General features: G+C 40.0%; 1 protein-coding gene and 1 long non-coding RNA gene across 2 annotated transcripts; one reads left to right on the top strand and one right to left on the bottom strand.

Annotated features, from left to right (window-relative positions):
- Window positions 1-864: 864 nt before the first annotated feature.
- Window positions 865-1,691, bottom strand: LOC125335191. Its single transcript, XR_007207371.1, has 2 exons — window positions 1,243-1,691; window positions 865-1,136 (listed from the first exon to the last, which is right to left on the bottom strand). It is a non-coding gene; the product is annotated as an uncharacterized LOC125335191 (long non-coding RNA).
- Window positions 1,692-1,966: 275 nt separating this feature from the next.
- Window positions 1,967-26,057, top strand: KLHL7 (kelch like family member 7). Its single transcript, XM_048303459.1, has 11 exons — window positions 1,967-2,248; window positions 6,193-6,295; window positions 7,282-7,375; window positions 8,575-8,699; window positions 10,460-10,635; window positions 13,269-13,443; window positions 14,619-14,761; window positions 19,455-19,695; window positions 22,647-22,848; window positions 23,134-23,231; window positions 24,790-26,057. Exons 1-11 carry the CDS (start codon window positions 2,129-2,131, stop codon window positions 25,071-25,073), a joined length of 1,761 nt encoding a protein of 586 aa, XP_048159416.1. The 5' UTR covers window positions 1,967-2,128; the 3' UTR covers window positions 25,074-26,057.
- The last annotated feature ends 101 nt before the right edge of the window (window positions 26,058-26,158 follow it).

Below are 26,158 nucleotides of genomic sequence, written 5' to 3'. Positions count from 1 at the left end.
ATAAATCTAGAACTTTGTCACACAGCATGCCAGCTTCTTATTGGTAAGGTGACTGTTCTCACCTGCCTTGGTATCATGCTCTGCTCCTGGCTCAAAACTCCTTTTGGAGCGGGTGGCCCTTGCTGTTCCCTCACAAGCTGTCCATCTTGTACTATAGTCTAAAGTAGTGAAAACTTCATGAAAGAAACTGGCTTTATGGTATGCTGTCCTTTAGGGAGTACAGAGGTTCCCTGCATCACAGGTTACCCTCAGTGTCAAATCCCACTGAAGCTGCTTGCAGAATTCGAGTATGGCTGAGCCCTCACTTGAGCCTGATCTGGACATCATGTTAACTGCCTGCCTGTGTTATAGGCAGATCCCTGCATATCTCCGATACACTGATGCTAGTCGTTAGGTCAGTAATGCTGCCCGGCACAGAGCAGTACAAAGGGAGGTACCACACCCAATGCTGTCAAGGTCTGGAAGTGCTCAAGTGTTGTTTCTCAGTGTAAAAGGAACCAGCAGTAAATTCTCTGCTTAAAAGCAGCTCCCCAGGGAAAGGAGGGGCAAACCCCTGCTTTTGTATTTCCTCACCACAGCTCGTGTCAGCACAAGATCCGACCTTGGGAGCAACAAGCTGAACTCCTTAACCTGGCCAGTATTCCGGAACATGGCAGTGCATTTGGGACCGAGCACAGATATTTATCCCCCAGCACCGCTATTTCTGCGTATCCCACGGATAAAGCAGGCATCTTATGATTACCTTGAAGATGAAATCAAAACTCTATAGGTAAATTCTTTATACTGTGAAATCTGAAAAAGAAGCACATTGCCAGTTTTCTCCTTTTTTTACTGTTACATGATAAAATCTGGAAAGTCAAGTGATAGCTGTGTCAGTTTTGTTTATTTCAACGAAGCAAAGGTCAAATGCATTAAAATTCTTACAGCTTCTATTTAGTAATAACTGTTAGATGGCAGAACCACAGGATATCAAAGTCCATCTTTTTAAATCTTACCATATGGGACATGATATCCGGAACAAAGCGGCTCGTTCCTTTTATTAATAAAAGAGCCTCATGTTATTTCTGCAGGAATCTCTCTCCCTTCAAGTCATGGCATTAAGCTGTTCAACGCCTTGTTATCCGTGGAATTAAAATCTGGAACATCACACAAAGGCACAAACAGCAAATTCACACTATTGCTTCTGCTGTCACTATCCTATTCAAAAAACGAGGATCAAAGCACCAAATACTTTGGCATTACTTCTGGAGGAGGAGTGGCTGCAGCTGTCAGGACAAAGAGGTTTTCTTCTGGATCACGTTTGTTTCGTTAGCCAGCCCACGTGAGACCGGGACACACGTCGCCAAGGCAAGACGAGATCCCTCCAGCGGGAGCTGCAGGAACCATTCCCCTCACTTGCTCCCACGCACAGGGCAGAGAAAGCCCCGCCAGCCCCTGGGGCAGGGCAGCCTCAGCCTCCTGGGCAGGCCTAGCACGGCAGGGTCCCCAGCAGCCCGGCAGGGTTCCCAGGAGCCCGGCAGGGTTCCCAGGAGCCCGGCAGGGTCCCCAGGAGCCCGGCAGGGTCCCCAGCAGCCCGGCAGGGTTCCCAGCAGCCCGGCATGGTCCCCAGCAGCCCGGCCGCACCCCGCCGCTCAGGGCGCTCCTGCCACGGACCGCGGTCGGAGCTCCCGTGAGGGGCCCCGGCCCCAGCGCGGGACCAGCGGCGGCCGCGCCCCTCGCGCGCGTGGCCCCGCCCCCGAGCCGCCCTCGTGCCACGGCGCCCCGCCCCCACTGGCCCGGCCCCCACGCGGGCGCTTCCTCCCGGCGAACCGCGCCCCCGGGCGGCCGCGCCCTTCGGGCTGCCGCGCACGCGCCCTCCGCGTGACGCTCCCGAGCCCCTCCCCGCTCTTTGTTTACCCCGCGTGGGGCCGCGCGCCGGGCGATGGCGTCAGCGCGCCGGGCCCCGCCCCCAGGCCGCGTCCGCCGCGGCGACAGCGGCGCTCCGGGTGCTGCCCGCGTCCCCGCCGGTGTCCGCGTCCCCGCCCTGCCGCCCCGTGCCGAGCGCCGCCACACGTTGTTCGCCGCCCGGCTGCCGGCGGGCGCATGTTCCCGGTCGCGGTCGGCGTGCCGGCGGTGAGCGCGGGCGAGCATGGCCGCGCCCGGGTCGGAGAAGAGCAGCAAGAAGAAGACGGAGAAGAAGCTCGCCGCCCGCGAGGAGGCGAAGCTGCTCGCCTCCTTCATGGGCGTCATGAACGCCATGCGCAAGCAGGTACGGGAGGCGCTCGCCGGGGCCGGCGGCCCGCGGTGTCCGTGCTGCCCTGAGGGCAGGTCGCGCTCCCGCGCCGAGGGTCCCGTGGGTTTCCCGTCTCTTGGGCCCGACTGCGGGGAAAAACCACCGGACCCGGCACCGCCGGTGCCTCAGGGTCTCCGGAGCCGCACAGCGAGAGTGGCGAGTTCCGATCTCATTGGCGCCGGCGCCTTGTGGGTGCTGGAGGCAGAAGACACCGTGGATGTGTTTTTCCTTATCTGATAACGCCTTGCGCGTGGTAGGGCAGGAGTGAAGCTGTGATTGATGGATGGCCCAGTGTCTCCAGTTAGAGCATTCACGGAGCCCTTCTCGAACCGAAGCCCGAGGGCAGTGGAAAGGCGCTGATGCTAGATTTTTGACCAGAAACTCTTCTCTGAACAAATTGATTGTGTACCCTGTGAACAGTGAAACTGCAGCGGGAGGAGAGGGATGAGTGGAACCATGGTTTGGTTTCACAGGTGGCGTTTCTTCTTGAATACCTGTGGCCATCGTAATTGGAAGCCAGTGACAGTGTAGGAGTTCGGTGGCTTCATCCGGCCTCAAGTTATGCACTCTTGGGCTGATCAGCTTCCATAGTCAATAGTTCAATGAGTATTAAAGGGGACTCCTCTGTTTACCAATAGAACAAGAGGGGTAACCAAAATTGCAGTCATACCAAGTACATTTCAGTTGAGTTGTCCAAACTAAAATATTCATTTTTAATTATTTTTTTATAAAAAACATTGAATTAATGGTACAAGAGCAGAAGGATGATACATGTAACTCCTTGAATATGAAGAAATCTTTCTTCTCAGAGGAGGAGCTAGATTAATTGTGGAACTTTGGTTTGTTTAAAAACAGTGATGTGGAGCCATAGTTAAAGCTGACTCTGAAGCCACACCATGTAGGGGCTCCACACTTGGCTCTGTCATGTGTTGTATCTTCTAGGGTTTAGTTTGTTGTCCTCCAGTGTTAGTCTTGCCAGAGGCTCAGTCCAGCTTTTAATGCTGTCTGCACCAGCCGTCTGGGTCCTGACTTCACAAGTGTTGGTGTTGGTTGTGCTTTTTTCTAGCACTTCTGTTCTATCTGAACACTATCTGTTCTTCTCTCACTAGTAGACCGTCGGTTATGTTGTCTGCATAAACCATTTCACAAAACTAAGCTCTTATGTATGAAAAACGAAATTTTTTTCAGTGACTTCAGGTAGTAGAGTTAAGACTTAAAGCCTGTGATCTATGTTTTTTGTGTAGTCTTTTTTTCTGATCTAAAAGTGTAAACATATTCCAAGGTGTGGCTGAGTTAATAACTTGGTTCCTCAGTGTTTAGTTCATACCTCTGTTTTTGTTTAGAAGGAGATGCCAGATGCTGTTATGATTTGTAAGTAGATAAAGGAAATATTGCCCTCCCTTAGATGCGTGTACAGTCCCTAGCACAGGGAACTCACAGTGTTTTCAGTGTAGTTGAGTGCCAGCTCTCACGTAGCTATGAGCCACTTCAAACGAGGAGTGAGAGGATCAGCATTAAGTGCTGTGAAATCTGTGTGCACTTCTGATTCCAATTCCAGCATCTGTGACGCCCAGGGAGGTGCAGCTCTGAGTTTCGCCTGGAAACTTCTTATCTGACCTCAGATGGTGGCTTTACATATCCCACGCAGTGCTGACTGGTCCAGAAATTTCTGCATATTTCATGAAACTTATGCTTCTTTTAGGAGCTGTTTGTAAGAGGAGCTCGAGTATTACTGAGGGAGTAGGGGGAGGTGTGATTATACAGGATAAAATTGGGAAGTCAGCAGTAGCCAGAGGAAAATACACTAGTTTCAGCTCATTACTTGTGCTAAAGTTGTAAGAGGATTTGTAGTCATCTCTTTCCTCTTGCACTTTAAGTCAAGAACTATGCTGTAGTTACAAAACCTGAATATGAGTTAAAATTTCCTGTGATGGCAATGTCAAGGTGCATGTGCAGCTCTAGATACTTAGCTCATTAGTTTAATCTGTAGGAATCTGGGCCGATGGGAACATACACCTAATTTTAAGGAGGCTGCTTTTTGTGTGAACTGGGATCAAGAGGAAGCTTCCATGAGTATCGGATTTTAGGGTAAACTATGTCCTGCGCTCAGGACAGGTAAGATGTTGGGGCCAAGTGTGTTTAGTGCATGGAGGACTTGTTGCTTTTCTCCAGCATTGATGACCCACATCCTTGTGGGCTTTCCTGAACTATTGGATGGCGTGTGCATAAGTCCTTTGTTGCAATATTGCAGCTCAGTGGAGGTCAGCCAAGAATGAAGTCATTGGGAATGAAGCTGGGATAGAGCTGCAAGGTGTTGCTGAACCTGTTATTTGGAAAGTGAAGTGCCCTGCAGAAGCTCACGCTTGGGTGTGTCCTTTGGTTAACACCAGTCACCTGTTGCATCATGGAGGTGACCCAGTGACAACAGTGGGTCCTTCTGGAAAGAAGTTCAGGAATCCTCAGAAGACCATTAGTTGAAATGGAACCGTCACACCCAGAAACATCCCAGGGAAAGAAGTTAAAATGATGGTCTGTTTTGGGTGGCAAATGCACCCACAGAGGCCTTAGAACATCTGAGGTGTTTCAATTGCTGAGCTGAGGCATTAAATGTATCTTAGAAATGCAGTGTGGAGCTCAAGCAACAGTTGCACATCTTGGCAAAGCTTGGCCGTAGGATTTTATGGTATCTTCTACTGCTAGTTTCCAATGCTTATTTTGAAACAGAAGTGTCAGAAATTTCAGCTTTTAAAGGATTTCCTCTGAAACTTTTCCGGAATGGTCTCTTTTTTGTTGCTGTTTCAATCCAAAATGGTTTAAAACTACAAAGGGAGCTGTATGTCACCTCCATCTAACTTCCACTTAGATAATATTTTTGAAAGTATTATTTATATTTTGTCCAATATGTGCTTCTGAGTGTCCTGTATAAAAATAAAAACAGGCATGTTTGAAGGAATTGTAAATGTGGATTATCAGCCCTAGATAATATTGTCTACATGTGGAAAAATGTCACAGTTCTAAGCAACTATCTATTTCCCACAGTAGAAATGTTCTTTTCTGGGGCTGGCCTTGGCATAGGTGTTTTTGAAAGCAGTTCCATGAACTTAAGGTAGTTGCCAAAAATTCTTTCTTTTTTTTTTAATAGATAGTTATAATTAACTGTAGTATGATATGCATTTATTTCACTCAAAATGTTCTTAGAAAATATAGCATTTCAGGACCTATTCAAATCGTGTGTTTTTACCCAAATCCCTCCTGACAACTTTTATAAGTTCTGTTGCTTTCCCTTCTCCTTCTAGAGCATGACAGCTCACATGTAGGGAAGAAACTGTATGCCTACCTATAAACAGCAAACAAATGAGAAATAAATTATATTTTGTTTGGAAGCTAGTTGCTCATCAGGTATGACCAGTCAAACCCTTCCATGGAAGTGGTATTTTTTGATACATTTTCTTTAAAATGCTCCATTGAATGCTTTGAACTCATTCATCACTTTGGCTCCAGCTGGGAAATGGGATGGCAGTCTTCAGGTAGGAGGTTCCTGTGGATTTTTTTTTTTAAATCAGCAGCAGAGTAGAGGAGAGCCACTGATAGATGAAAGCAGTGCAATATAAATGCAGCCCCTGCTAGATGCTGCAGAGCCTACATTTTTGTAGGCTGATATAAAAGCTACAGGAAATACTTTAATCAGAGTTCATGTTACTCATGACCATCCTGTACAAATTCATGGGTAAACTGATGTTTGCTAGTTCTCCAGGCTACTGAACTTCGACTTTCAGAAAATCTTTTTATTACATAATGCTCTTGAGTTGTGCGTGTTACAAAAAGCAGTGCGTTTCCATAAGCTGTTTTTAAGGAAATATTGTGGAAATATTTTCAAAAATGCTGATTTTTGTCTTTTTTTTTTTTCCCCTCTGATTCAGAAAACTCTGTGTGATGTCATTCTTATGGTTCAAGAAAGAAAGATCCCGGCTCACCGTGTTGTGCTTGCTTCAGCCAGTCATTTTTTTAACTTGATGTTTACTAGTAAGTCTTCTGAAAATTGATTGATTTTAAACTTTCATGGTGATATCCTGTTATAGTTGTCTCTGTCAACCTGTTTTTCTTATGAAAGTGATTAATTTGAGGGATAAGTATAGGTGACTATTTCTCATTTTGTGTCCTTTGTTCATTCATCTCTGTTCACCCCTCCCCTCATTTTCCCTTTAACTCTCTCTTGGGCAAGTCAAGTGATACTTGATATGTAAGCTCTCTAAATAACTGGGGCCTATACACTGTATTAGAGTTTATCTCCCTTCCTTAACCTGAAAATTGGGAATTTTTTTCTCCCATTACAGAATTTGTCTGCCCCGTTGTTTCCCACCGTCGGGCACTTTTGCATATAAATTGGGCTTTCAGAGGTTAGGGACATGGTTTAGTGGTTGGAGTTGATGGTCTTAGAGATCTTTTCCAACCTTAGTGTGATTACCTTAATTCTGTGATTCTGTAATTCTTTCATTATGCTCTCCTTAGAAATCAGGTACCTTTTGTATTTTTTGTATTCCTTACCCATGAATTGTAAAATTACTGTAAAATCAAAGTTGAGTGGAAGTAAAATAACCATTCATTCCAGTGGTCAATGGTGGTAACCGTCTGTGGGCAAACCTAGTGCTGTGTCTGGATGTGGGGAGCTGTCTCCATTGTTGTTAGCATGAATGTGGAAATGGCTTTTGACAGTGGTAATACTAACACAGCATTCTGGCTGCAGTCAGTGACATCTAGGACATTTTCTACTTAACACACTTTATCATAATTTAGATAATACAAGGATGTACACACACCAGTTATCTTGTTTGTTCCACTGACTCCTTTGCTGACTTCCATTAGCAATCCTAGGAAAACAGCAATCAACTCTGAGCAGTTTTTTAGCAGGTTACCACTTTGTATAATTGTTTTATTTTCTACTATTTGCAAAATGTACAATAACTAGAGTGGCTTGTTGATTAAAAGTTTGTCTTTTAATCTGTTTGCAGCAAATATGATTGAATCAAAGTCCTTTGAAGTGGAGCTAAAAGATGCAGAGCCTGACATTATTGAACAGCTTGTGGAGTTTGCTTATACTGCAAGGTAGTTTTGTTATTTAAAGCTCATGCTTTTTCTAGTAAGCCTGCCAATTATAAATGATAAAATCTTAAAATAATGCTTTTGTGATTCATCAGTTTTATTACCATTTCAACTGTCTCCTTTGTTTAAAACCTGATGTGACTACACCTTCTATCCTTCTTCCCTCTTCCTTTTTATTTAATCAATAGGAAGCCCCACAGACTAAGGAGAAGGGTATTTGCCTCCGGCAAGCAATTCAAAGCACTTCAAGCTTTTGACTTCAATTTTAGAGTCAAATGATATTTGCCATGGTTCTGTAATTCAGGTCCTTATTGATGTCAGCAGGGTCTCTCTTTGTGGCCATGGTAGCTATGGCACAGAACCATTTCCAGGAGTTATGCCTTCATCTCAAAGCAGGCAGGTTGGATAACTCTTCTGCGAACAGTTTCCCCCCTGTCTCAGGTAGTCCTTGTATTTGGGAGTTCTTACGATTTTTTTTTTTCTTCCACCCCCCGCAGACAGAGCTCTTGCAGATGGCTAGGATTGTAAACAGTACTTAATCAGCTTTAATCTGACCTATGGATAGCAGGCCTTTCATCTAATGGGATTAACTCTCATTAGGGAGGCTTTCTCCTTTCTTTTGAGAGGAATCTTCTTGTGTAGTCCATCAGTGGCAAGAGACAGTCAGTGTCAACAGCCCACCCCAGCCACCCAGGGTTGCCTGCCCTGATACCCAAGCCCTAGACTGTGGCTTCCATAGCTTCTCTTGAAGCACTGCCAAACTGGTTGTTCTGCTTATGCACTCTGGGCAAATCAGCCAGACCAGTCCTGACAGAGTTCAGACAGGTTTTGCTAATGTCTCTTTGGGTGTTGAAAATGGTCATTAAAAAAGGTTCTGGGTTTGGTTTTGTTTTTTTCTTTGGTGAAAGTGGTTAATCACACAACTCATAGCAATAGTGTAGGACTGCAGAGGACTTGTGCTAAAGGCTTATTCTTCAGATCCCAGCACTGGTTATTCTTTGCCCTGCCTGGGTAAAGTAGAGCAAACAAAAGCAGTTTGGAAAGATCATGAAGGATGTGTCCTTAGACTGGATGTGAAAGATTCTTGGGTAAATAGCAGGGAAATAATTTTGCCATTTACGTGAGGCTGTGTAAGTTGCTTTTTTTGTTGCAGCAACTTAGGTCATTTCAGTGATGCTAATTTTACACCTTCTGTTTTGCAGAATCTCGGTTAACAGCAATAATGTCCAGTCTTTACTAGACGCAGCAAACCAGTATCAGATTGAACCCGTGAAAAAAATGTGTGTAGACTTTTTAAAAGAACAAGTTGATGCTTCCAATTGTCTTGGTAAGAGAAATAGACTTAAATTTACTGTTTATTTTTTAGCTTGCTGTTCCTGAAAAATAGATAGTATTGTCTATTTACAGATAGACAGTTAATGTTTGGCTAAATCCAGGCATGTAAAAATAATTTTTCTCTGAATCTGAACTGTTGCCATTTGCCACAGGGTCTACTTACTGTACAAGGTCTCATCCAACTTGGCAGGACACTGGGGCTTCTTGTTTGTTAGAGAACTGCGTGTGTTTAGTAAGGTGGAGCTTTCAGTTGTTTCTGTACTTGCAGACAGAATTTGACATACTTGTAACTTTCACAAAACTAGCATTTCTTTTACAAGTATAAACAGAATAAGTTTAGGCTACTTTTGGTTTTACTTACTTTTCATTTTGACTGAAAACGATGAATGTCATCTGGGCAGGTTTGATAGCATGTTCTGTAGCTCTAATGTGAACTCAGTGTTACAGAAAAGGTAAACAACAAGTAGAACTAAATATTTCTTTATGCTTAAGATTTGGTGCACTTCATATAATCAGAAATTTAAGAGAAACTTTTTTTAGTATGTTGGGTAATTCTCCTAGGAACATCTCAATCATATTACAGATGTTTATAGTAGCAACAGAAATGTTTTGCAGAGTATCTGAATTACAGTGACTCAACTGATACTTCAGTGCAGTACAGCTGAGGCTCTGAAATAACTGCTGGAAGAAAGGCATTACCTACTAAGGAAAATGCCACTTAGGCTTGCTTTGAGGCGTATTTCTGCCCTGTGGCTTTTGTTAGGTGGAAAATTAATTATGGTCTCTAACACTTGCATACTTTGTTTCTAATTTATTGTGAAAAGAGAGATAAAGATTAAAACAATTTTTCCTTAAGGTATTGTTTTTAAATTGAAACATGTTTTGTGCAGGCTCATAGGCAAGTACACAGTTCATTTTAAAAAAAAGTATTTGAAAGAAACCATGGCTTAATTTGAATCTTGAAATTTTGTCAAGAGGTCGTACATGTGGATTTTATCTTTCTAGTTTGCGTTTTACTACTCTGAGCAGCTCCAGCTAATTGCAACCCATATGTTAGTGAGTTGTTCCTACCCCACTTGCCATTTCCTCTGTGGCATGGTGAGAGGTTGCTGCTGAAAAGCTCTGTGCTTACATGGTTTTTAATGGCAAAGTTGGCAATGGTGCTGCTAAGCTGCTCTTTCTGTTTATACCTTTATGGCAACCTTCTGTCCTTCCAGCAACATCAACTTGACTTTGTGTTGGTCTGCAGCTGACTATGCTACATGTATAGAAAAGTCCCAGTTCACCATGACTCTTGAAGGAAACTGGGCTTGGTTGGTGACTGATGCTGCATGAGCAGGTCAGGAGGGGTTGTAAAATGTGGATCCAGTTTCTCAAGCTGTTCTGGTTAGATGTGGTTATTGTGGCGTGGCTCAGACTTGGTTAAAGTACTGTTGTCTGCTTTGTAATTGGGAAAGAAACAGTGAGGAAATAGTGCTGGAGAGATAGTTAATACAGCAAGTGTTGCAAGTCTGGCTCTCCAGTTAGTTCAGGAGGAATAGGGATCAGCAGTTCGTCCCTATCTTTGCCTTGAATTGCAGATGAGTTATGATAGCATGTGTTTTAATGGGGGGAAAGAAAAAGCATTGTAATAAATATTAAACTGGGGTTGCAACTATCACTGAAATTACAGTAATTGTGTTCTATTTTAATATATTAAAAGTAATTTTAGTTCAAGTTTAGAAGGATTTTTTTCTTTATTTTCCTTCATAGGCATAAGTGTGCTAGCAGAATGCCTGGACTGCCCAGAACTGAAAGCCACTGCAGATGACTTCATCCATCAGCATTTCACTGAGGTTTACAAGACAGATGAGTTTCTTCAGCTTGATGTTAAGCGTGTGACACATCTCCTGAACCAAGATACATTGACAGTGAGGGCAGAAGATCAGGTGAGATCCCTGTTTTGTAGCAGCTAAAAGCATTGAACTTAACTATCTTCTTTTAATCAAGAACTGGCTTCAAGCATTCAAGTATCTCACTTCTGATGTTCCTAGAGGATATGATGCACATAGTGCTTGCTAAATTGTGGAAAAAAAGTGCATCCTAACTTGGTCAAAACTAAATATTAATACTCACATTTCAACTGTGGTTTATATTTGTGTTATTTCAGCAAAGTAGGAAGAAAGAACTCACAGAGGGAGTAAGCAGCACAGTTTCCTTTGGCAAGATAGCTATAGGGCTTCTGATTTGATAGTACATGAGCTAAAGTGTTTGTTTCATAGTGGTTGCTTCTAGATTGGGATTTACGTGCTTTTGGTGAAAGTGGACCACCTCAAAGTGGTGAGCAAACTGCACCTTAATGGATGCACATTTCTACCTGAGTATGGCCTAGCCCATTCCAGAGAGCTGTTTTCTGATGGAAACATATGCATACACAAGCCTGGGGAATTGAGGAACTTGGAAGTAAGATGAGTAAAACACTGAAAGCTCGATGCATTGGCAGTGGTGGATTGATGGAAGACCCTTATTTAGGGACTGGACATAAAAAAAGTTTAGGTGGCTGAAAGGAGCCTGGAGTTCCACTCAATTAAAATTTATAACCTGTGGTAGAAATTACATCCGCAGCCGTCCCATTTGGAATGCTTGATTCAGCTTACAGCACAACCCTGAATGATTGTTTGCCAGCTTGTTCTTCCTACTGCAGGAAAACAGGAAGCATATAGGTGTCTGCACTGCAGCCCAGACAGGTGGTTGTAGGCTGATTGTAGCAGTTGAGTGGTACTTGTAGGTTCTTAGTCAAAGCTATTGAAAACAAACTGAAGTCTTACTTTTGTAGCTCTGCTGTTCTGGTGCAGAACTAAATTAATTAAATTAGGTAATTTAAGTTTGTTTGGGTATGGCATCGTTCATACCTTTGAAGTGCAACAGAGGGATGTTGTAGCTGAGATGGTATGTATATCCTCTTGGAAACTGATGTTTTTCTGACTGTGTAGTTTCCATTGACACTGACCTCCAACAGGCAGAACAATTGATTTGAAGCATTAAGATTTAGTTATTTGTCTTACCATATGGTGATGTAACTTATGAAAATAAGAATTAGTAAGAGTGGGGGATAAAAACAGGTGATTGAATATGGTAGTTGGCTTGTTGCAGGTATAAATGAGTAATGTCTTGCTGAGTGGTGGGAAGAGTTCAGATCACAGGGTCACATTCTCAGAGCTGGAAGTGTTGTCTGGCCAGAGTGACATTTTAAGATTTACATTCCTGAAGTTCTGTTGGTAAGGTAGGATGGCATGCTTTAACCTGGCAGCAGTGGTAGAAGTGTTACGTATTTGGCGTGGCATCATTAAAATTCCTTTAGGAAACTGGTAATGTGCAGTATGAAACTACAGAAGTTTGACAGTTGTTCTTCAGGAATCTTATTTCTCAGGAGTACCTCATGAAAGTTGACATTATACTCTAACTTTTGTTTTGGTGTGGAGCGTAGTTACATTTAGCAAAAAGAGAAGGTAGCTTTAAGTACTGTCTGTCCTATACAATGCTCCTGTTCAAGTCATTCTGTTGAATTTCCTTAGCTGATGAAATTGAGCCTTTAATCATTGTTTTCTTTGCTCTGGTAATTTTGCAGGATTGCAGCTGGAATGGTCTAGTAGTTCTGAATAATTCTTCCATGAAGTGTCTTTCTGTGTCGTATCTCAGTCACTCACTACCAGTCATTGTGACCAGTTCAGCTACAGGTGTAGGCACTGGTTGTGCTATTGCTTACAACGAGGCTGTCCTGCCACTTCAGAGCCAGTGCTACTAGATAAGCTTGCTGGGTCTGAGAGCTGCATGGCAGTATCAGAGTACATATGTAATCCTGTATTTTTTTTTTCATTTCTTCCTGACCCAGCAGACAATTATAAATAGAGCAGATTTCTTGATTATCTTCCCTGTTCTGCCTTCCCTGACCCCTAAGAAAACCCCTTATCTTTTCCTGTGAGGAGGGAAAAAAGAGGAGACTGTAAATTGACAGTAGTTTGCAGATAAAAACTTTGATATAAATGGTCCCCTAAGACACAACAATAGCAATGTATTTGGATACCCAACATGCTGATTTGGCAAGAGAACCAGTTTATCACCTTAGGAGACTATATCAAGTAGAAGTTATTTCATTTCTGTGAAAGCATTGCTGATGTTATGGCATAGAACTTGGGAGAGTATTAGATTTAATCTAGTAAGGGAGTTACCCACGTAAATGTGAATTGCAGATTCATGCTTTCCATTTGGAGGGGAAAAAGTTAAATAGCAGAAGTGTGGGGCTTTTGAAGTTTGTAGATGAGATTTATTCAGTGGTTGTTCATTTGTTTTACTTCTTGTCTGGGCATTGTCTTTTTCAGGGCTTGGTTGACTTTTCTTGCGGGGGGGGATTCTGGGGTTTTTTTTTTTTGAAAGATGGCAACGGGCTCCCCACATACTAAAATGTTAGTATAGATTAACCTCCAGCAGGCATTAGAATCAATTTATGGCATTATGGTTCTGTTACTTGTCTTGCTGTGTGGTGATGTACCTTATTCCTTTCTCTCCTTGTCTCTTGTTTAAGGTTTATGATGCAGCAGTCAGATGGCTGAAGTATGATGAGCCAAATCGCCAGCCGTACATGGTTGATATTCTTGCTAAAGTCCGATTTCCTCTAATATCAAAGAACTTCTTAAGTAAAACAGTTCAGGCTGAACCACTTATTCAGGATAACCCAGAATGCCTTAAAATGGTGATCAGTAAGTTGACCTCTAGCTGAAATCTTTATGATGTTCTGTATAATTAAAAAAATGCTTTGGAATTTTTGAAAATTGTTTGCTTTAAAATGCTCTGACATTTTCACATTAAATCCATCTGTGTTCCCTCTAGGATGCTGTTTAGTTGAAGTTGGATTAGCAGATTATTATGTAAATAAAATATAGCTTATGTAACAGTGTGACTTTCATTTGTTTTCTCCTAGCAAGTGACATGAACTCCCTGAGAAGTTACGGAATGGAGATTTTGTCAATGACTCATTAGAGTAATTGAAAGTTAGTCTGACCTTGCGACAGGCTCGTAACTTCAATATCGTTCATGTTCGTATGTGCATTAATAAAAGAAATATGTCAAAATTTTGAATATTTTAAAGCTTCCCTAAGCAAATTAGAATGTTAGGTGTATGTTTTACTCTTTTTTTTCTCTAATGTATACTGACCATTGATCCTACAATGATTGCTCCTACATTTGCATTCTCAGGGTGCAGATGAAATAGGAAACAAGCTTCCTTTTTGTTTTTAGACATCGTTTGTAAAATTCTATCATGTAAGAAAGAAAAGCAATTTCAGTAGCAGTTAACTAGTTGGCTTCAATGTAGTGTAGATCTAAAAATCAGTACAGAACTGTTTTCCTTCAGACTTAATGAGCAGGATTCAAATTAACCTATATGTTGGTAAGTATTTGCTGACATTTGACATCACAGTCATACTTCCTGTGTGGCACGGAGTTGGGTGCATTGTATAGGAAATAAGGATTTTTGTCTGGCTTTAGTGGTTTGTAGTGTCACTGATATTTTTGCACTCTTTGGAATGTTTTCTTGTAGGTTTGCTTCCTTTTTACTGTTTCAATGCAACAATCTTAATTGCTTGTTAATATTGGATAAATGAGCTGATCGATCCATTGGTACATAACATGAGTCTGTATCTGTCCTGTTTTCACATGGAGCAGCCAGTTTGAAATAGGGTGTAATCTGGATGTATGCTCCCACCCTCACATGCTGCTGTGCATTCTTCCATTTTGAATCAAAGCTGTATAGGTGTAACGTAGAAACTTGGTTTTCCTCTTTTCCTCCCTTCCATCTCTTCCCCATCCCTGCCTCTGAAACATCCCTATCCATGTATGAGCACTGGATCTGCAACAGTTGTTGTCTTCCTTGCAGGTGGGATGCGATACCACCTCCTTTCCCCAGAAGACCGAGAAGAGTTAGTGGAAGGTACCCGGCCAAGAAGAAAAAAACATGATTATCGCATTGCTTTGTTTGGAGGCTCTCAGCCCCAGTCCTGCAGATATTTTAATCCCAAGGTAATCGTTACCTCAGAATGCATTAAGATTCACTGTTTGTAATCTTACCTGTTTTCTTTGCTGATGATACTAAGACATCATGATCTACAAAATGGTATTAGGAAGGAAGTGTTCCCTCCCTCCTGGGTATGCAATTGGAAGAATATGGTTAACTAAGTATTTTCAAGTCTGTGTACCTAGATGTAATACTTCATTTTGAATAGAATGATTGTGTTTGTTTCTTAGCGATATTAGATACAGAGTGCTGATCAATCTGTCTGAGTTGAGAATTGATTGGTATGTGCATTCCACAGCTGCAAATAAACAAAAGGTCACTAAGACATCAAGCAGTTGGTTAGGAATATATGAAAGTCTGTATGCATGTGCATGCGTTTAGGTGTTTAGAGATTAACTCAAAGCAGGTTTTTTTTAGCCCATGTTAAGTTACTGGCTAGATGTTAGTGTAGAACCCAGGTTTTAGAGGGGTTTTTTTACTGCATTTATTATAAATATGCAACCACTTCTAAATCCCAATGGTTCACAGCTTTGTTTGTTCATAAGAGTATATGAGGAAAAGAATGGGGAGCCAAGTATTACATAAGTGGAAAAGAGTGAGTTTCTACAACAAAAAACGTAGAGATGGTCAGTGTGGGGCAAGCAGGTTCTGCGTGAAATTTATTCCCATGTTTCTTGAATAAAATCAAGCCACAGGAATGGTGTATATTTCAGCTATGCAGACTAAATGGTTTAGAAGCATCAACTGCATGCAGAAGGATTACCCATACCCTGTTTTACCCGACAAGCACATACAGTAATACAGAACAAATTTGCTACGTAAAAATCAGGGCTCTCTTATGTTATGAGATCCCATGCATGTAATATTTTGTTGAAGAAATTCTGGTTCTAACTCAGCATATTAAATGCTTGCTAAAATTTCAAACAGTTTTGTGTGCTGTGTGAACTTTATAGTCAATGTGAGCTCTGTCAAATCTAATTCTCAATGAATGAGCCTTTGGGATATGTTTTGAACTTTTCTTTCACATTTTCTTCTGTAAGATAAAATTCAAGCCACCTTCTCTGAGTACCACTCAAGTCTGGGGGGGAAAAACCCCAAACCTACCAGCTTTGCTGACTTAGAGAGACACTTAATATGTATTCCTATTGGGAATTCAAAATTCTTAACTAACGACTGCCTTTTTCCTTTATACACATAGCCAAGATAAGCAGCACTTCAACTGGGGATGAGGAGGTGAGGGGTACAGAGCAGATAACTCTGTCCTTTCCAAGGTCTGAGTTTGGGAAGCCTCTGATCAGGGCATTCATAACTTTTCAAACAGCTGTATGGTTTTGGCAAAGAAATCTGTTTTGTAGACAAAATGTAGTATCTGTGAAAGTCTACATATAAAGCATAGGATAAAAGAGCTTTACCTTTCCTAGACTACTTCTCTGGGCATAACACCAAAAAATAACTGTATTTGGAAGAAACTTTGCAGAATTGCCTCTTGATCAAGACTTACGGCCTTGCATGTGGAGTAAGGAGTGGGGGAAGAATGGGGCACAGAAGGAAAATTTTAAAAGTGGGTAATTGGAGATCTTTATTCTAACAAGCATGTGTTCCTTCAATGTTTTCCTCGTGCTTATATGCATTCTTGGGTACTCTTAGCTAGCCTGTCATATGTCTTGTTGAACAGCTTTTACTTAATTTCCAACTCTAAGCTATTTAAAGGTCCTTTTGTGGATGTTTTGCTTGAGTATTTGATTTTAATCTTTAAACTGTGACAATAGCTTATTAAATGCAACAAACCAAGCATCCAGAACCCCTGCTGAATTACCATTTAACTCACTTTAATTGATCTCGTCAAAAGATGATGGGAGGGTCACAGAACAGAGAATTAAGCTCGTGTATGTACTTTTGCAAGGTTAGGATCTTGGGAGAGAATTGAAATTTTGCTTTTTGTCTGTTGGACTGATTGAATAGTGACCTAGTCCCTCACTTCTGATTTTAATTAAAATCAGTAATTTAAATAAATTCTGACATGTCACATAAAGAAACAGTTCAAAACAAAGGTTATGTTTTTCCTGAAAATATTTTCTTGGTTGCAGTATGAGTTTCCGTAGTTCTTATATGATAAAATTAGTGCAAAAATTTAATGTTCACTGATGCCTTTGCACACAAAATTAGTCTCTAATGCTGATATTCATTTCCTTGTTGTCAAAAGGGTTCTTTAAGTAAGACTGGATTAGATACTGTGTATTGTTTGTTGAGAATGTTAGCAGTATTACTTTAAGACTATATTTGCTATCTTTGTTGCATTGTAACTGGTATTTCTATTGATGCATGTACTTCATCAAGAGAGCAAAATGATGCAACAGGACAGATGCAGACGGGCATAACACTTGTGGAGCAGTCTGGCACTAATCTGAGTAGACATATGTGATTTCAGAATACTACTAGAAATCCTAGATGTTCTATTAACAGTTGTGGGGAGCATTTTCTTGTTGAATTTTCCACAGAATATTTAAAAAAAAAAAATCTTTTTTTCCCCTAGGTTGGGAATAAAATACTTGTTGTTTTGTTTTATGAATTCTCAATACATAATTTATACATGATTGAGATTTTGTCACCAATATGGTTATTCCTTTGAAATTGAAATCTCCAGTGGCCAGAAGTGGTTGGAAGTTTTAAATTCTCAGCAGTGCAAAATTCAACAATGGCAAATAAAAAGTAACAGATGCCTGGCAATGCTGTTTCTTGATGATTAAGGGAACCAGCATACCTTTCATGAGGAGATAGAGCTGTAGTCAATAAGCTATTAGTGGGGAGGTTATCCACAGTGGGCATGTCCGCTGGTTTTTATGACAAACTTGGAAGAGGGATCAACTGAAAATGAGAAAAAGTCTTAAATGAAAAAAGGTACTCTTTCCCAGGGCCCATAATTGTGTGTGCCATTCTTGTCACAGGGTCTTGAGGTTCTCAGGAGTTCATGTAGTTTTAATAAATTCAATAAATTGATGAAAGAGAAAAAGGTATAGCTTTTGCCTCTGGTGTCCTGCATTGCAATTTGATGAAAACAGCGATCAGCAGGGAAAGAGTCACCATGTATTTATCTTGGTCCATCTTTCCCTACTCAGTCCCCCAGAATTGAGACTTGCACTGCCCAGGGTTGTGTGGATCTTGACTGTGGTGTAAAGCAACATTTCTGCATAATTCCCAGAAGTGTTAAATTCAAAAATTGAAATCAATTCTGTGTGGTACAGACTAACACCGAAGAGCATTGCAAGAGGATGACCTAAATTGCCTCCTGCTGAAAGAGGAGGATACTGCTGAGTATACTCAAGTTATGGCTTTTCATTTGATAAAGGTATGAATTAAATGGATACATGAACGGAAGCCATAAAAGTGGGTCAGGTCACAGCCCTTTATAACAGTAAAGGAACACAACAGGATATTTTGTAAAATTGCCAGAAGTTTGAGCTAGAAAGTATGTTGATCTTACACAATGCACTGAGACATTTTCTTAAGATTTATGCAGCTATTTATTTTGCCATGCTGTAGTATGGCTTTCCTTTCTAGGATGCCCCAGGACCTGTTTCTCACCATAAAGGGCCACATGCAGCTGACAGCTCTTCTTGATATGGGGGATGCTACAAGAAAAGATTGTAAGATGTTCTGGACTATAACATGCTCTGCCTCTCTTTCTTTGAACCCCCATGTAGGAGTCGCTGTTCTTCCTCATTGACCAAGGTGTTTGAAGTATGTCCTTGCTAAGAAAATGTAATGATGTAACGTCTTGTGTGAACCATTACAGTGAAGGTCATTCAGCAGGTTGAGGTAGACCTTCTTGAGGTGGCACAGATAACAGTTAAGGTCCCATACTTTCCTGTTCAGTATAGGATGCAAACTATGCTCATGGAATATGTGAGATGCTATTACTCAAGAAGTGTTTCTTGTGCTGTATGCTATCCTGGTCTGCCATCAGTTGTTGAGTTTGGTGTTTTTAAGGCTTTGGGCATTACTGCTCATATTTGATACTTGTTGATTTTGCCAATCTATGCAAAATCAGTTTCTAGGCAACATGACTGCAGTATTTGTGATGGAGCATTACTCTATTTCTCATGCTATCAACTGTGGATAGCTATAGAACATTTGTGTTTTGTAAATTCTGTAAATAAGCTTCTAGCTGTCATGGTAATAAAGTATGTATCAGAGCTTTTTTACTGAGTTGCTTGTCAATTTGGATATTATCTTCTTTTTCCATTGTCTTCGTTTGGTGCATTCTGTATTTTATTATTTTTTAGAAAGAATCTGTTACTATATGTAAGATGTCTTTTTCCATTGCTATAAAAGAAAATGCAATCCTACTTTATTGATTACATGCATTGTTTCTAACATGATAGCAGCAGGAGGTCAATTCTGTTGGAAAAAAACACCAAAACTGTTTTTCAGGGAAGCTGTACTGGGTGCACACAGGGAATGAGGAAATAGAAATTCATAATGTCATGGTTCATTGCAGCTAACTATGTCTGTGTCTAAGAGAATTTTTCAAGAGTACGCCTGAGGAGTATTCTTCAATAAACAGTGTTCATGTTTGTTTTGAAAAGGAACTTAAAACTGACCATATCTAAATCTCTATGAAAAGCTCTGTTTGAAAAACACTCACTGTGCAGGTAAGTGTTATAATCTATTAGACATTACTTGTTCTTTGTAATGCAGGATTACAGCTGGACAGACATCCGATGTCCCTTTGAAAAGCGCAGGGATGCAGCTTGTGTCTTCTGGGACAACGTAGTTTATATTTTGGGTGGTTCCCAGCTCTTCCCTATAAAGCGAATGGACTGCTACAATGTGGTGAAGGATAGCTGGTATTCCAAGCTAGGACCTCCAACACCTCGAGATAGCCTTGCAGCCTGTGCTGCTGAGGGCAAAATTTATACATCTGGTGGTTCAGAAGTGGGTAAGACACTAAAAATCTTTAAAACAAACAAAAAAGCACAAAGAAAGATAGCTGGAAATTTTTCTGGTTTTTGCATGATTTTGTTGACAAGAAACTGCACGTTGCCATGTTAGACTAATGAGTTTATTTTCCCATATTTAGGATTTTATCCCACTTTGCCCAGTCCAACAACCTATTTCTGTTGTGTTTTGAAAATGGTTTCACTGATTGAAATGAATAATGTTTACATTAACTGGAGTGAAAAGTACACTGCAGCTCTTAAAAAGTTAAAAGATGATCTTTAAGGTCCCTTCCAACCCAAACCATTCTATGATGGTGTGATTCAATGAAATATATTTTGGGAGTCCCACTCTTACCTTTCTTCTATAAATCCACAGAATTCAGTGTAGTTTAACATTTTCTGGAATGTGTGACCAGAATAGCTGCATTTAGACAACAGCCTTCCTTTTATACAGCATATATTGGGTATATATATAATGAGGTCTTTTAAAGGGGGGGAAAAAGGTGGAAAAGAAATCTTTTACAGCTACTGCTTTTGGTGGTGAAATTGTACTTGGTCCTGTAAAGGAATTTGTCCAATTTTTCTGTCAAATGACAGAAGTTATCTTCTGTTATTTTGTTATTCTATTGGTTTGCTTCCACAAATGGAGAAATGATACATCCTTTAGATGTTATTATTCAACATAGTAAAGAAAAAAATAAAAGGCAGTTGAGATTTTTTTCTCTCGGAAAAAAACCCTGGAAAGTGACTTATGCTGTGGTGTTACCAAGAACATTTTATTTTGTCTAAACCTGATACATCATCAACAACCCAAAAGTTGGAATGTAAGCATGCTATAGCCATAAAAATAACTATGTGAAAAAAGCTGTGTTCTGGGGAATAAAAATAAATGGAAAAAAAATCATAGAAGGAAGATCCTTTTGAGGTCTGCCTTGCTGCAGAGGGAGGTGGACAGAGGAAAAAATGGTTATGATCTGTGCTTAATATTGATAAGTCACTTAATGGGAAGTTGTAACATTTAGGCTGTTATCTGACCTCTAAAATATTTTAAGAGGTCTAGTGTAGCAGCAGAATAAGCAGTTCCCAGCTGCCACCTCGTGTGGTGAATGTGAAATAGCACCTTTCCCATTACTTGAAATAGGCTTTAACTAAGGCTACATTAGGAAACTTGGAACACTACAACATCTTATAAGTCTTCGCAGTTTCCCATGTTTCAGTTCATGGGGAATAACAATACAAACTTTTGATTGTACAGTACATTTTCTAATTCATGGTAAATAGTTAATACAGCTATACTTGAAATTTTAATTTAGCAGTTTTTGTAGAAATACACCCTCACATTACTGCACAGTTTCACTTTGCTTTCCATAAATATTATTCAAGACAGAATAGTAAAAGCTAAACATTAATAATGGAGTTTATTTTGCCTGTACTTTTTCTTCAGAACTCAGTGCACACTAAAAGTTTGGAAAGGTCTGTCTCTTCTGAATCTAGTATTTTCTAATTTGAAGCAGGCAATTATGTTGAAAGCATTAATCTGAAAAAATGCTGCAGTGTGTTTAGCTCTAAAGAAATCTAAAAATTGTATGTTTTTTCCATCAATTGAAGAGGTTGGATTACTGTGCCAGTCCATTACAGAAAACACGGCTCATTTCCCCTTCTTGAATTGATGGGAGTCCTGTTTTATTTGCAATAACTAGCAGAGTTTGGAAGCTGAACATACCAGATTCTTCCACTCTTGTTTTGGTGCAGGAGGAATACTTAATGTTATACTGAGAATGGAAGCTTCTATATGTTTAAAAAAAAAAAAAAAAAGACAGGTCTGCTGAATTTTCCATGGATGGGAATTTCTACAACTTGAAAGCAATAAGAATGTCTATTTGCATCAAAGAAAATGTCTACTTACATCAAAGAAAAAAATATCCCACTCTATACAGTTTTTGGTGATACTGAGAATGATAGGGTGTGAACAAATGCACACTTTATAGGAGTCTATAGGAATAATTTTGGGTCTGGAAACAGCATTGTTTTGAAGGTTCAAATCCTCAGCTGGTAGTAAGTGCTGCTGGTGTGACATGCTTAATTTTTAGAAGTAGAGAGCCAAGGTAAAACAGGCATAAGAAAAGGCACCTTTAACTGTTCTAGGTGAATATCTCTTTTGAAACAAAGGGAAGAAGCATCTGGTTCTTTTCTGATAAAGTTGTATTCAACCTTCTCTGCCTTGGCTATGATTTGGTCACTTACCTGAGCACGAGTTTTGAGCCCCCATCTGTATTCATTAGAAAAATCACTTTTGATTTCAGTAATAGTTTTCTGGGCTTTTGAGGGAAGAGTACACAGACCAGAAAATAAGTATCTGCCAGTCCTCAGGAAGAAAGTAAATGGGGGAGAGGTAGCTGCTTTGTGGTTGCTAATAATTCAGGAGTCTGTTTGACAGAAGCTATCAAATTCCTAAGGCAACAAGTATTCTGGGTATTGGGCAAGTCACATTGCTTAGAGGTAAAGGACTCATGAACCTGTAGTAAGTTTACAAAGCTGGTTTCATCCTCACATCTGAAGTTCACTATATTTCAAAGTAGTAAGAGTAGCATGAGCTGATGACAATGGGATGGGTAATTTATATACATCTCTGTTTAGGATTTATTCCCCTCCAAGAAAAAAAATTCCTTATTTTTTTTCTTGTTGTTTTTAAACACAAATAGCAGTTTCATAAACTTCCTTGCATATTTTGGAACAAAAGGGTCAAAATAATTACAAGTATGTGCTTTCTGAATAATCCCAAGTTTAAATCTGGTTAGTTCTACTTTTGGAGGTAAAGGGAAAAGGGAAAGCAGCTTTCCCTTTTCCACTAACAAACAAAGCATCAATTTGATAATTGCTGTTAGACTCTTCTCTTGAAAGACAACCATAAAGATTAATGCCACTTTGGTGGGTTTCTATTCTTTTTAAGGCAATTCTGCACTGTATTTATTTGAATGCTATGACACGAGAACAGAGAGCTGGCACACAAAGCCCAGCATGCTGACTCAGCGATGCAGCCATGGAATGGTGGAGGCGAATGGGCTCATTTATGTATGCGGAGGGAGCCTGGGAAACAATGTTTCCGGAAGAGTCCTGAATTCCTGTGAAGTTTATGACCCAGCCACAGAAACGTAAGTGTTGTTTTCACTCAGGTTGTTTTTAGTCACTTGTGTCTTTGCTAGCTCTGTAAACGACTGAAGTACAAGTGACTACAGGAAAAACTCTGGTCAGGAATTTTTCCTGAGTTAGCAGTAAGAAATCAGTTATTTTCAGTTCTACTTGAAAGATGTTTTTTCTTAAGCAGCTTCCTTCACTATTTCATTTTCCTAATGATAGGTTTTATTTACATATTTTATAGTTACTTTTTACAAATTAGATGGTGATTTGTCCTTTTCTGTTTGGCTTATTTTCCCCAGGTGGACTGAACTGTGTCCAATGATTGAAGCCAGGAAGAATCATGGGCTGGTGTTTGTAAAGGACAAAATATTTGCTGTGGGTGGACAAAATAGTTTAGGTACTTTAATTCTGTTTATTCTCTAGCTGGTCACACAAGGTTTCATGGGGCTTTTTTCCCTTTTGGAAGGAATTCATTCTACTCTGCTCAACTGAAAAGCCTCGAGCAGCACCATCAAATATGTCCTGTTGTTGTCACATTGGTGTTGACTTCTTCCTTTCACCTCCCCACTTAACTGTATCTTATTTTTCAAATTCTTGTACTAATGGCAGTACTGTCAAGTTCAGATATGCACCCCTACTGTAGCCCATCTCTGAAGCAGTTAATATGGCTAAATCAGGCATCTGAGAAAAGAGATATTTCTTCTTTTAGTTATTAATGTGTTTTGAGAGATTTTAGCATTCTTTTGAGAGACAGATAAATGTGTAGCCACTATTTTAGGAACTTGAGTCTAAAGACTTAAAACTACTCTGATATTGTAAAATGGTGAAAATGTGAGACCTCTTTTGACTGCTCTAGCTTTGAAATATGATTTACTGTCATGGACAGGTCAATTATGATCTCCCTGTCTCCTTGTCTTTAAAACTAGAAGAATAATACTTTACAAGAAGAATTGAATTTTAATTGCACAGGGTTTCTGAAATGCTTTTCAAAATGGAAAATTCTCATCTATGAGGTTTTTTAATCACTGTTTATGGTAAGTGGAATACTTGACTTCAGATTAATGTTATTTTAGAATATAGCTTGATTTTTAATTGGCTACTGAAACTATTCCATCGTGATTGATCCCTGATGCAAAAATAATACATTATTGCACAAACATTTTATCAATTCATAATCTGCCATCTTGCAAAATGGAAGTGTATTCACTGAATGCTCCTCTCAGAAGTGTTAAGAATTGTTCTTACTGCAATAAAATGAGGAAGAGTTATGTCTGGGGTGAAAAACATTTATTAACATGATAGAGAGATTTCTTAATCACTCAGATCTAATAATTCAGGACTGGAGGTGAAAACTGAGTTAAATAGGGACAGCAGGATGTTTGTAGCTATTGTCAAGTGTAATTACTGACATATTTCCTGAAGAAGCAAATCTTAGTCACAAAATCTACTCTTCTCTAATAACTTTTGGTTCCTTTGGCCCTTTTCAAAGGGACTTAGGCTTTTACACTTCAGTGATTTTAGTATCATCATGAAGAGAGACCTCCTCTATCAGTAAATGGCCAGTTTTGGTAAAGGTACCCATGAGCCCTCTAGAATGAAATGCCCTTGCTGTAGGGAATTTTCAGGTAATTCCTGAGTTTTAGTCACTAGCCCCAAATCCATCAGAAATTCAGCATCAAAAGTTCTTCTGTCCATGAAGTAACATGTTGGAATCTCTAGAAAGCATCTAGTGTGAATTTATTAGAATACATCTTACTATCATCTTTTTACTTTTCTCTCATTTTGTATTTATACAAGGGTAAACTACTAGTTTAGAAACTGGGGTGTATTTTCAGATTTGCTTTTTTAATTGTAGGGTTTTTGAAACCTTGAAAATAAAGACTTAAGTTTGCATGCTCTAGTGCAGTCCACACAGTACAACATAATAAGCAGTTATCTATCTCATTGCTTTGTAGGTGGCCTTGATAATGTAGAATATTACGATATCAAGATGAATGAATGGAAGATGGTGTCTCCAATGCCATGGAAAGGTGTAACAGTGAAGTGTGCTGCGGTGGGATCTGTAGTCTATGTCCTGGCTGGTTTTCAGGGTGTTGGTCGCTTAGGGCACATTCTCGAATATAACACTGAAACAGACAAGTGGATAGCGAACTCCAAAGTCCGTGCTTTCCCAGTGACAAGTTGTTTAATCTGTGTTGTAGACACTTGTGGGGCAAATGAAGAAACTCTAGAGATCTGAAGACCTGTAGGACATGCCGAGGCATTCTTCAAGGACTTGGGAAAAGATGGTTATTGGTGCTTTGCTTCCATGTTTTACTGAATCATGTTACATTTAATAACAGGGGAAAAAAATAAGATGCAGTCTTTCAATTTGTACATACAGCATATTGTATAATGTGGATTTTGTCATGCCCATTTTCTTGTCTGTTTTAAAGAGATGGGGATGTGTTTTGAGAATCCACTTAGCTAGGTGGTATTACATGGCATCTTCCTTTAAAAGGACTGTGGGTGTGGCCTTGTCAAACATAGACCCAATCCAAATATTTAGAATGCCTTTAAAGCATTTGATGAAGAAAAGATTTCTGGTTAAATGGCATTTTACCAAGATCAGTTGCAGAGACACTTCATTTAAGAAAGGTGAGTAAATACAGCTTGGCTCATGAGAAAGAGGAACAACAATTTTTTCTCCTTCATACCTACCTGCAGAAATCTTACTACGATGAAATGAAGATATTTTCTCAGGAAAGACCAAGGACTGCTGTCTAATAAAGATTCCCAATGTTTCTACAGCTCTCTAGATCATGATAGCTCCTCTTCCAGTGAGTTTCTTCCATCGTTTGCATGACTGCATATCCATTTTTTAAGGTTAGAGAGGCCATACATAGAGATTAGAGAAACACTGTGATGGTCTCTTTGACATTTTGTGGAGTTTTCACAGGAAGACTTCTTGATTTTATTATTTTTTATTACACTGAGGTAGGGAATGGTGGGGGAAGTTGACAAGAGTTGTGCACTATAATTAGCAAGTTGGAAACTTGGAAAGAATTTTCAATCTTATCTTCCGAGGCATCAGACTGTACATACTGCAGATGCCAAACCATTAGCAAAGATGGGAACAGGAATGAGAAAAGCAGAGTCAATACAACAGATACATTGATTTTCTTCTTGAAAATGACTGTTTTTAAAATGGCATGAACCAAGTCATTAAAGATACTTTACAGAAGTCTTCAGAAGTTGCGCATGGTTATTCATCTCTGGTTTAGAAGCACAGAGTTCTGTAAATGCTTCCAGCCCACATGATGGTAAATTTCTTCATCCAGCCTC

Source organism: Corvus hawaiiensis, chromosome 1 (genome assembly GCF_020740725.1).
Source record: "Corvus hawaiiensis isolate bCorHaw1 chromosome 1, bCorHaw1.pri.cur, whole genome shotgun sequence".
NCBI lineage: Eukaryota > Metazoa > Chordata > Aves > Passeriformes > Corvidae > Corvus > Corvus hawaiiensis.
The sequence above is the reverse complement of the archived record's forward strand: the minus strand, read 5'-3'. Positions and strand labels throughout refer to the sequence as shown.

Excerpts from the sequence above, each read along its gene's own strand:
- KLHL7 (XM_048303459.1), top strand. The coding sequence starts at position 2,129 with ATGGCCGCGCCCGGGTCGGAGAAGAGCAGCAAGAAGAAGACGGAGAAG. Across the intron at positions 10,636-13,268 it reads CAGTGAGGGCAGAAGATCAG|GTTTATGATGCAGCAGTCAG; the intron begins GTGAGATCCCTG and ends CTCTTGTTTAAG. Across the intron at positions 13,444-14,618 it reads ATGCCTTAAAATGGTGATCA|GTGGGATGCGATACCACCTC; the intron begins GTAAGTTGACCT and ends TCTTCCTTGCAG.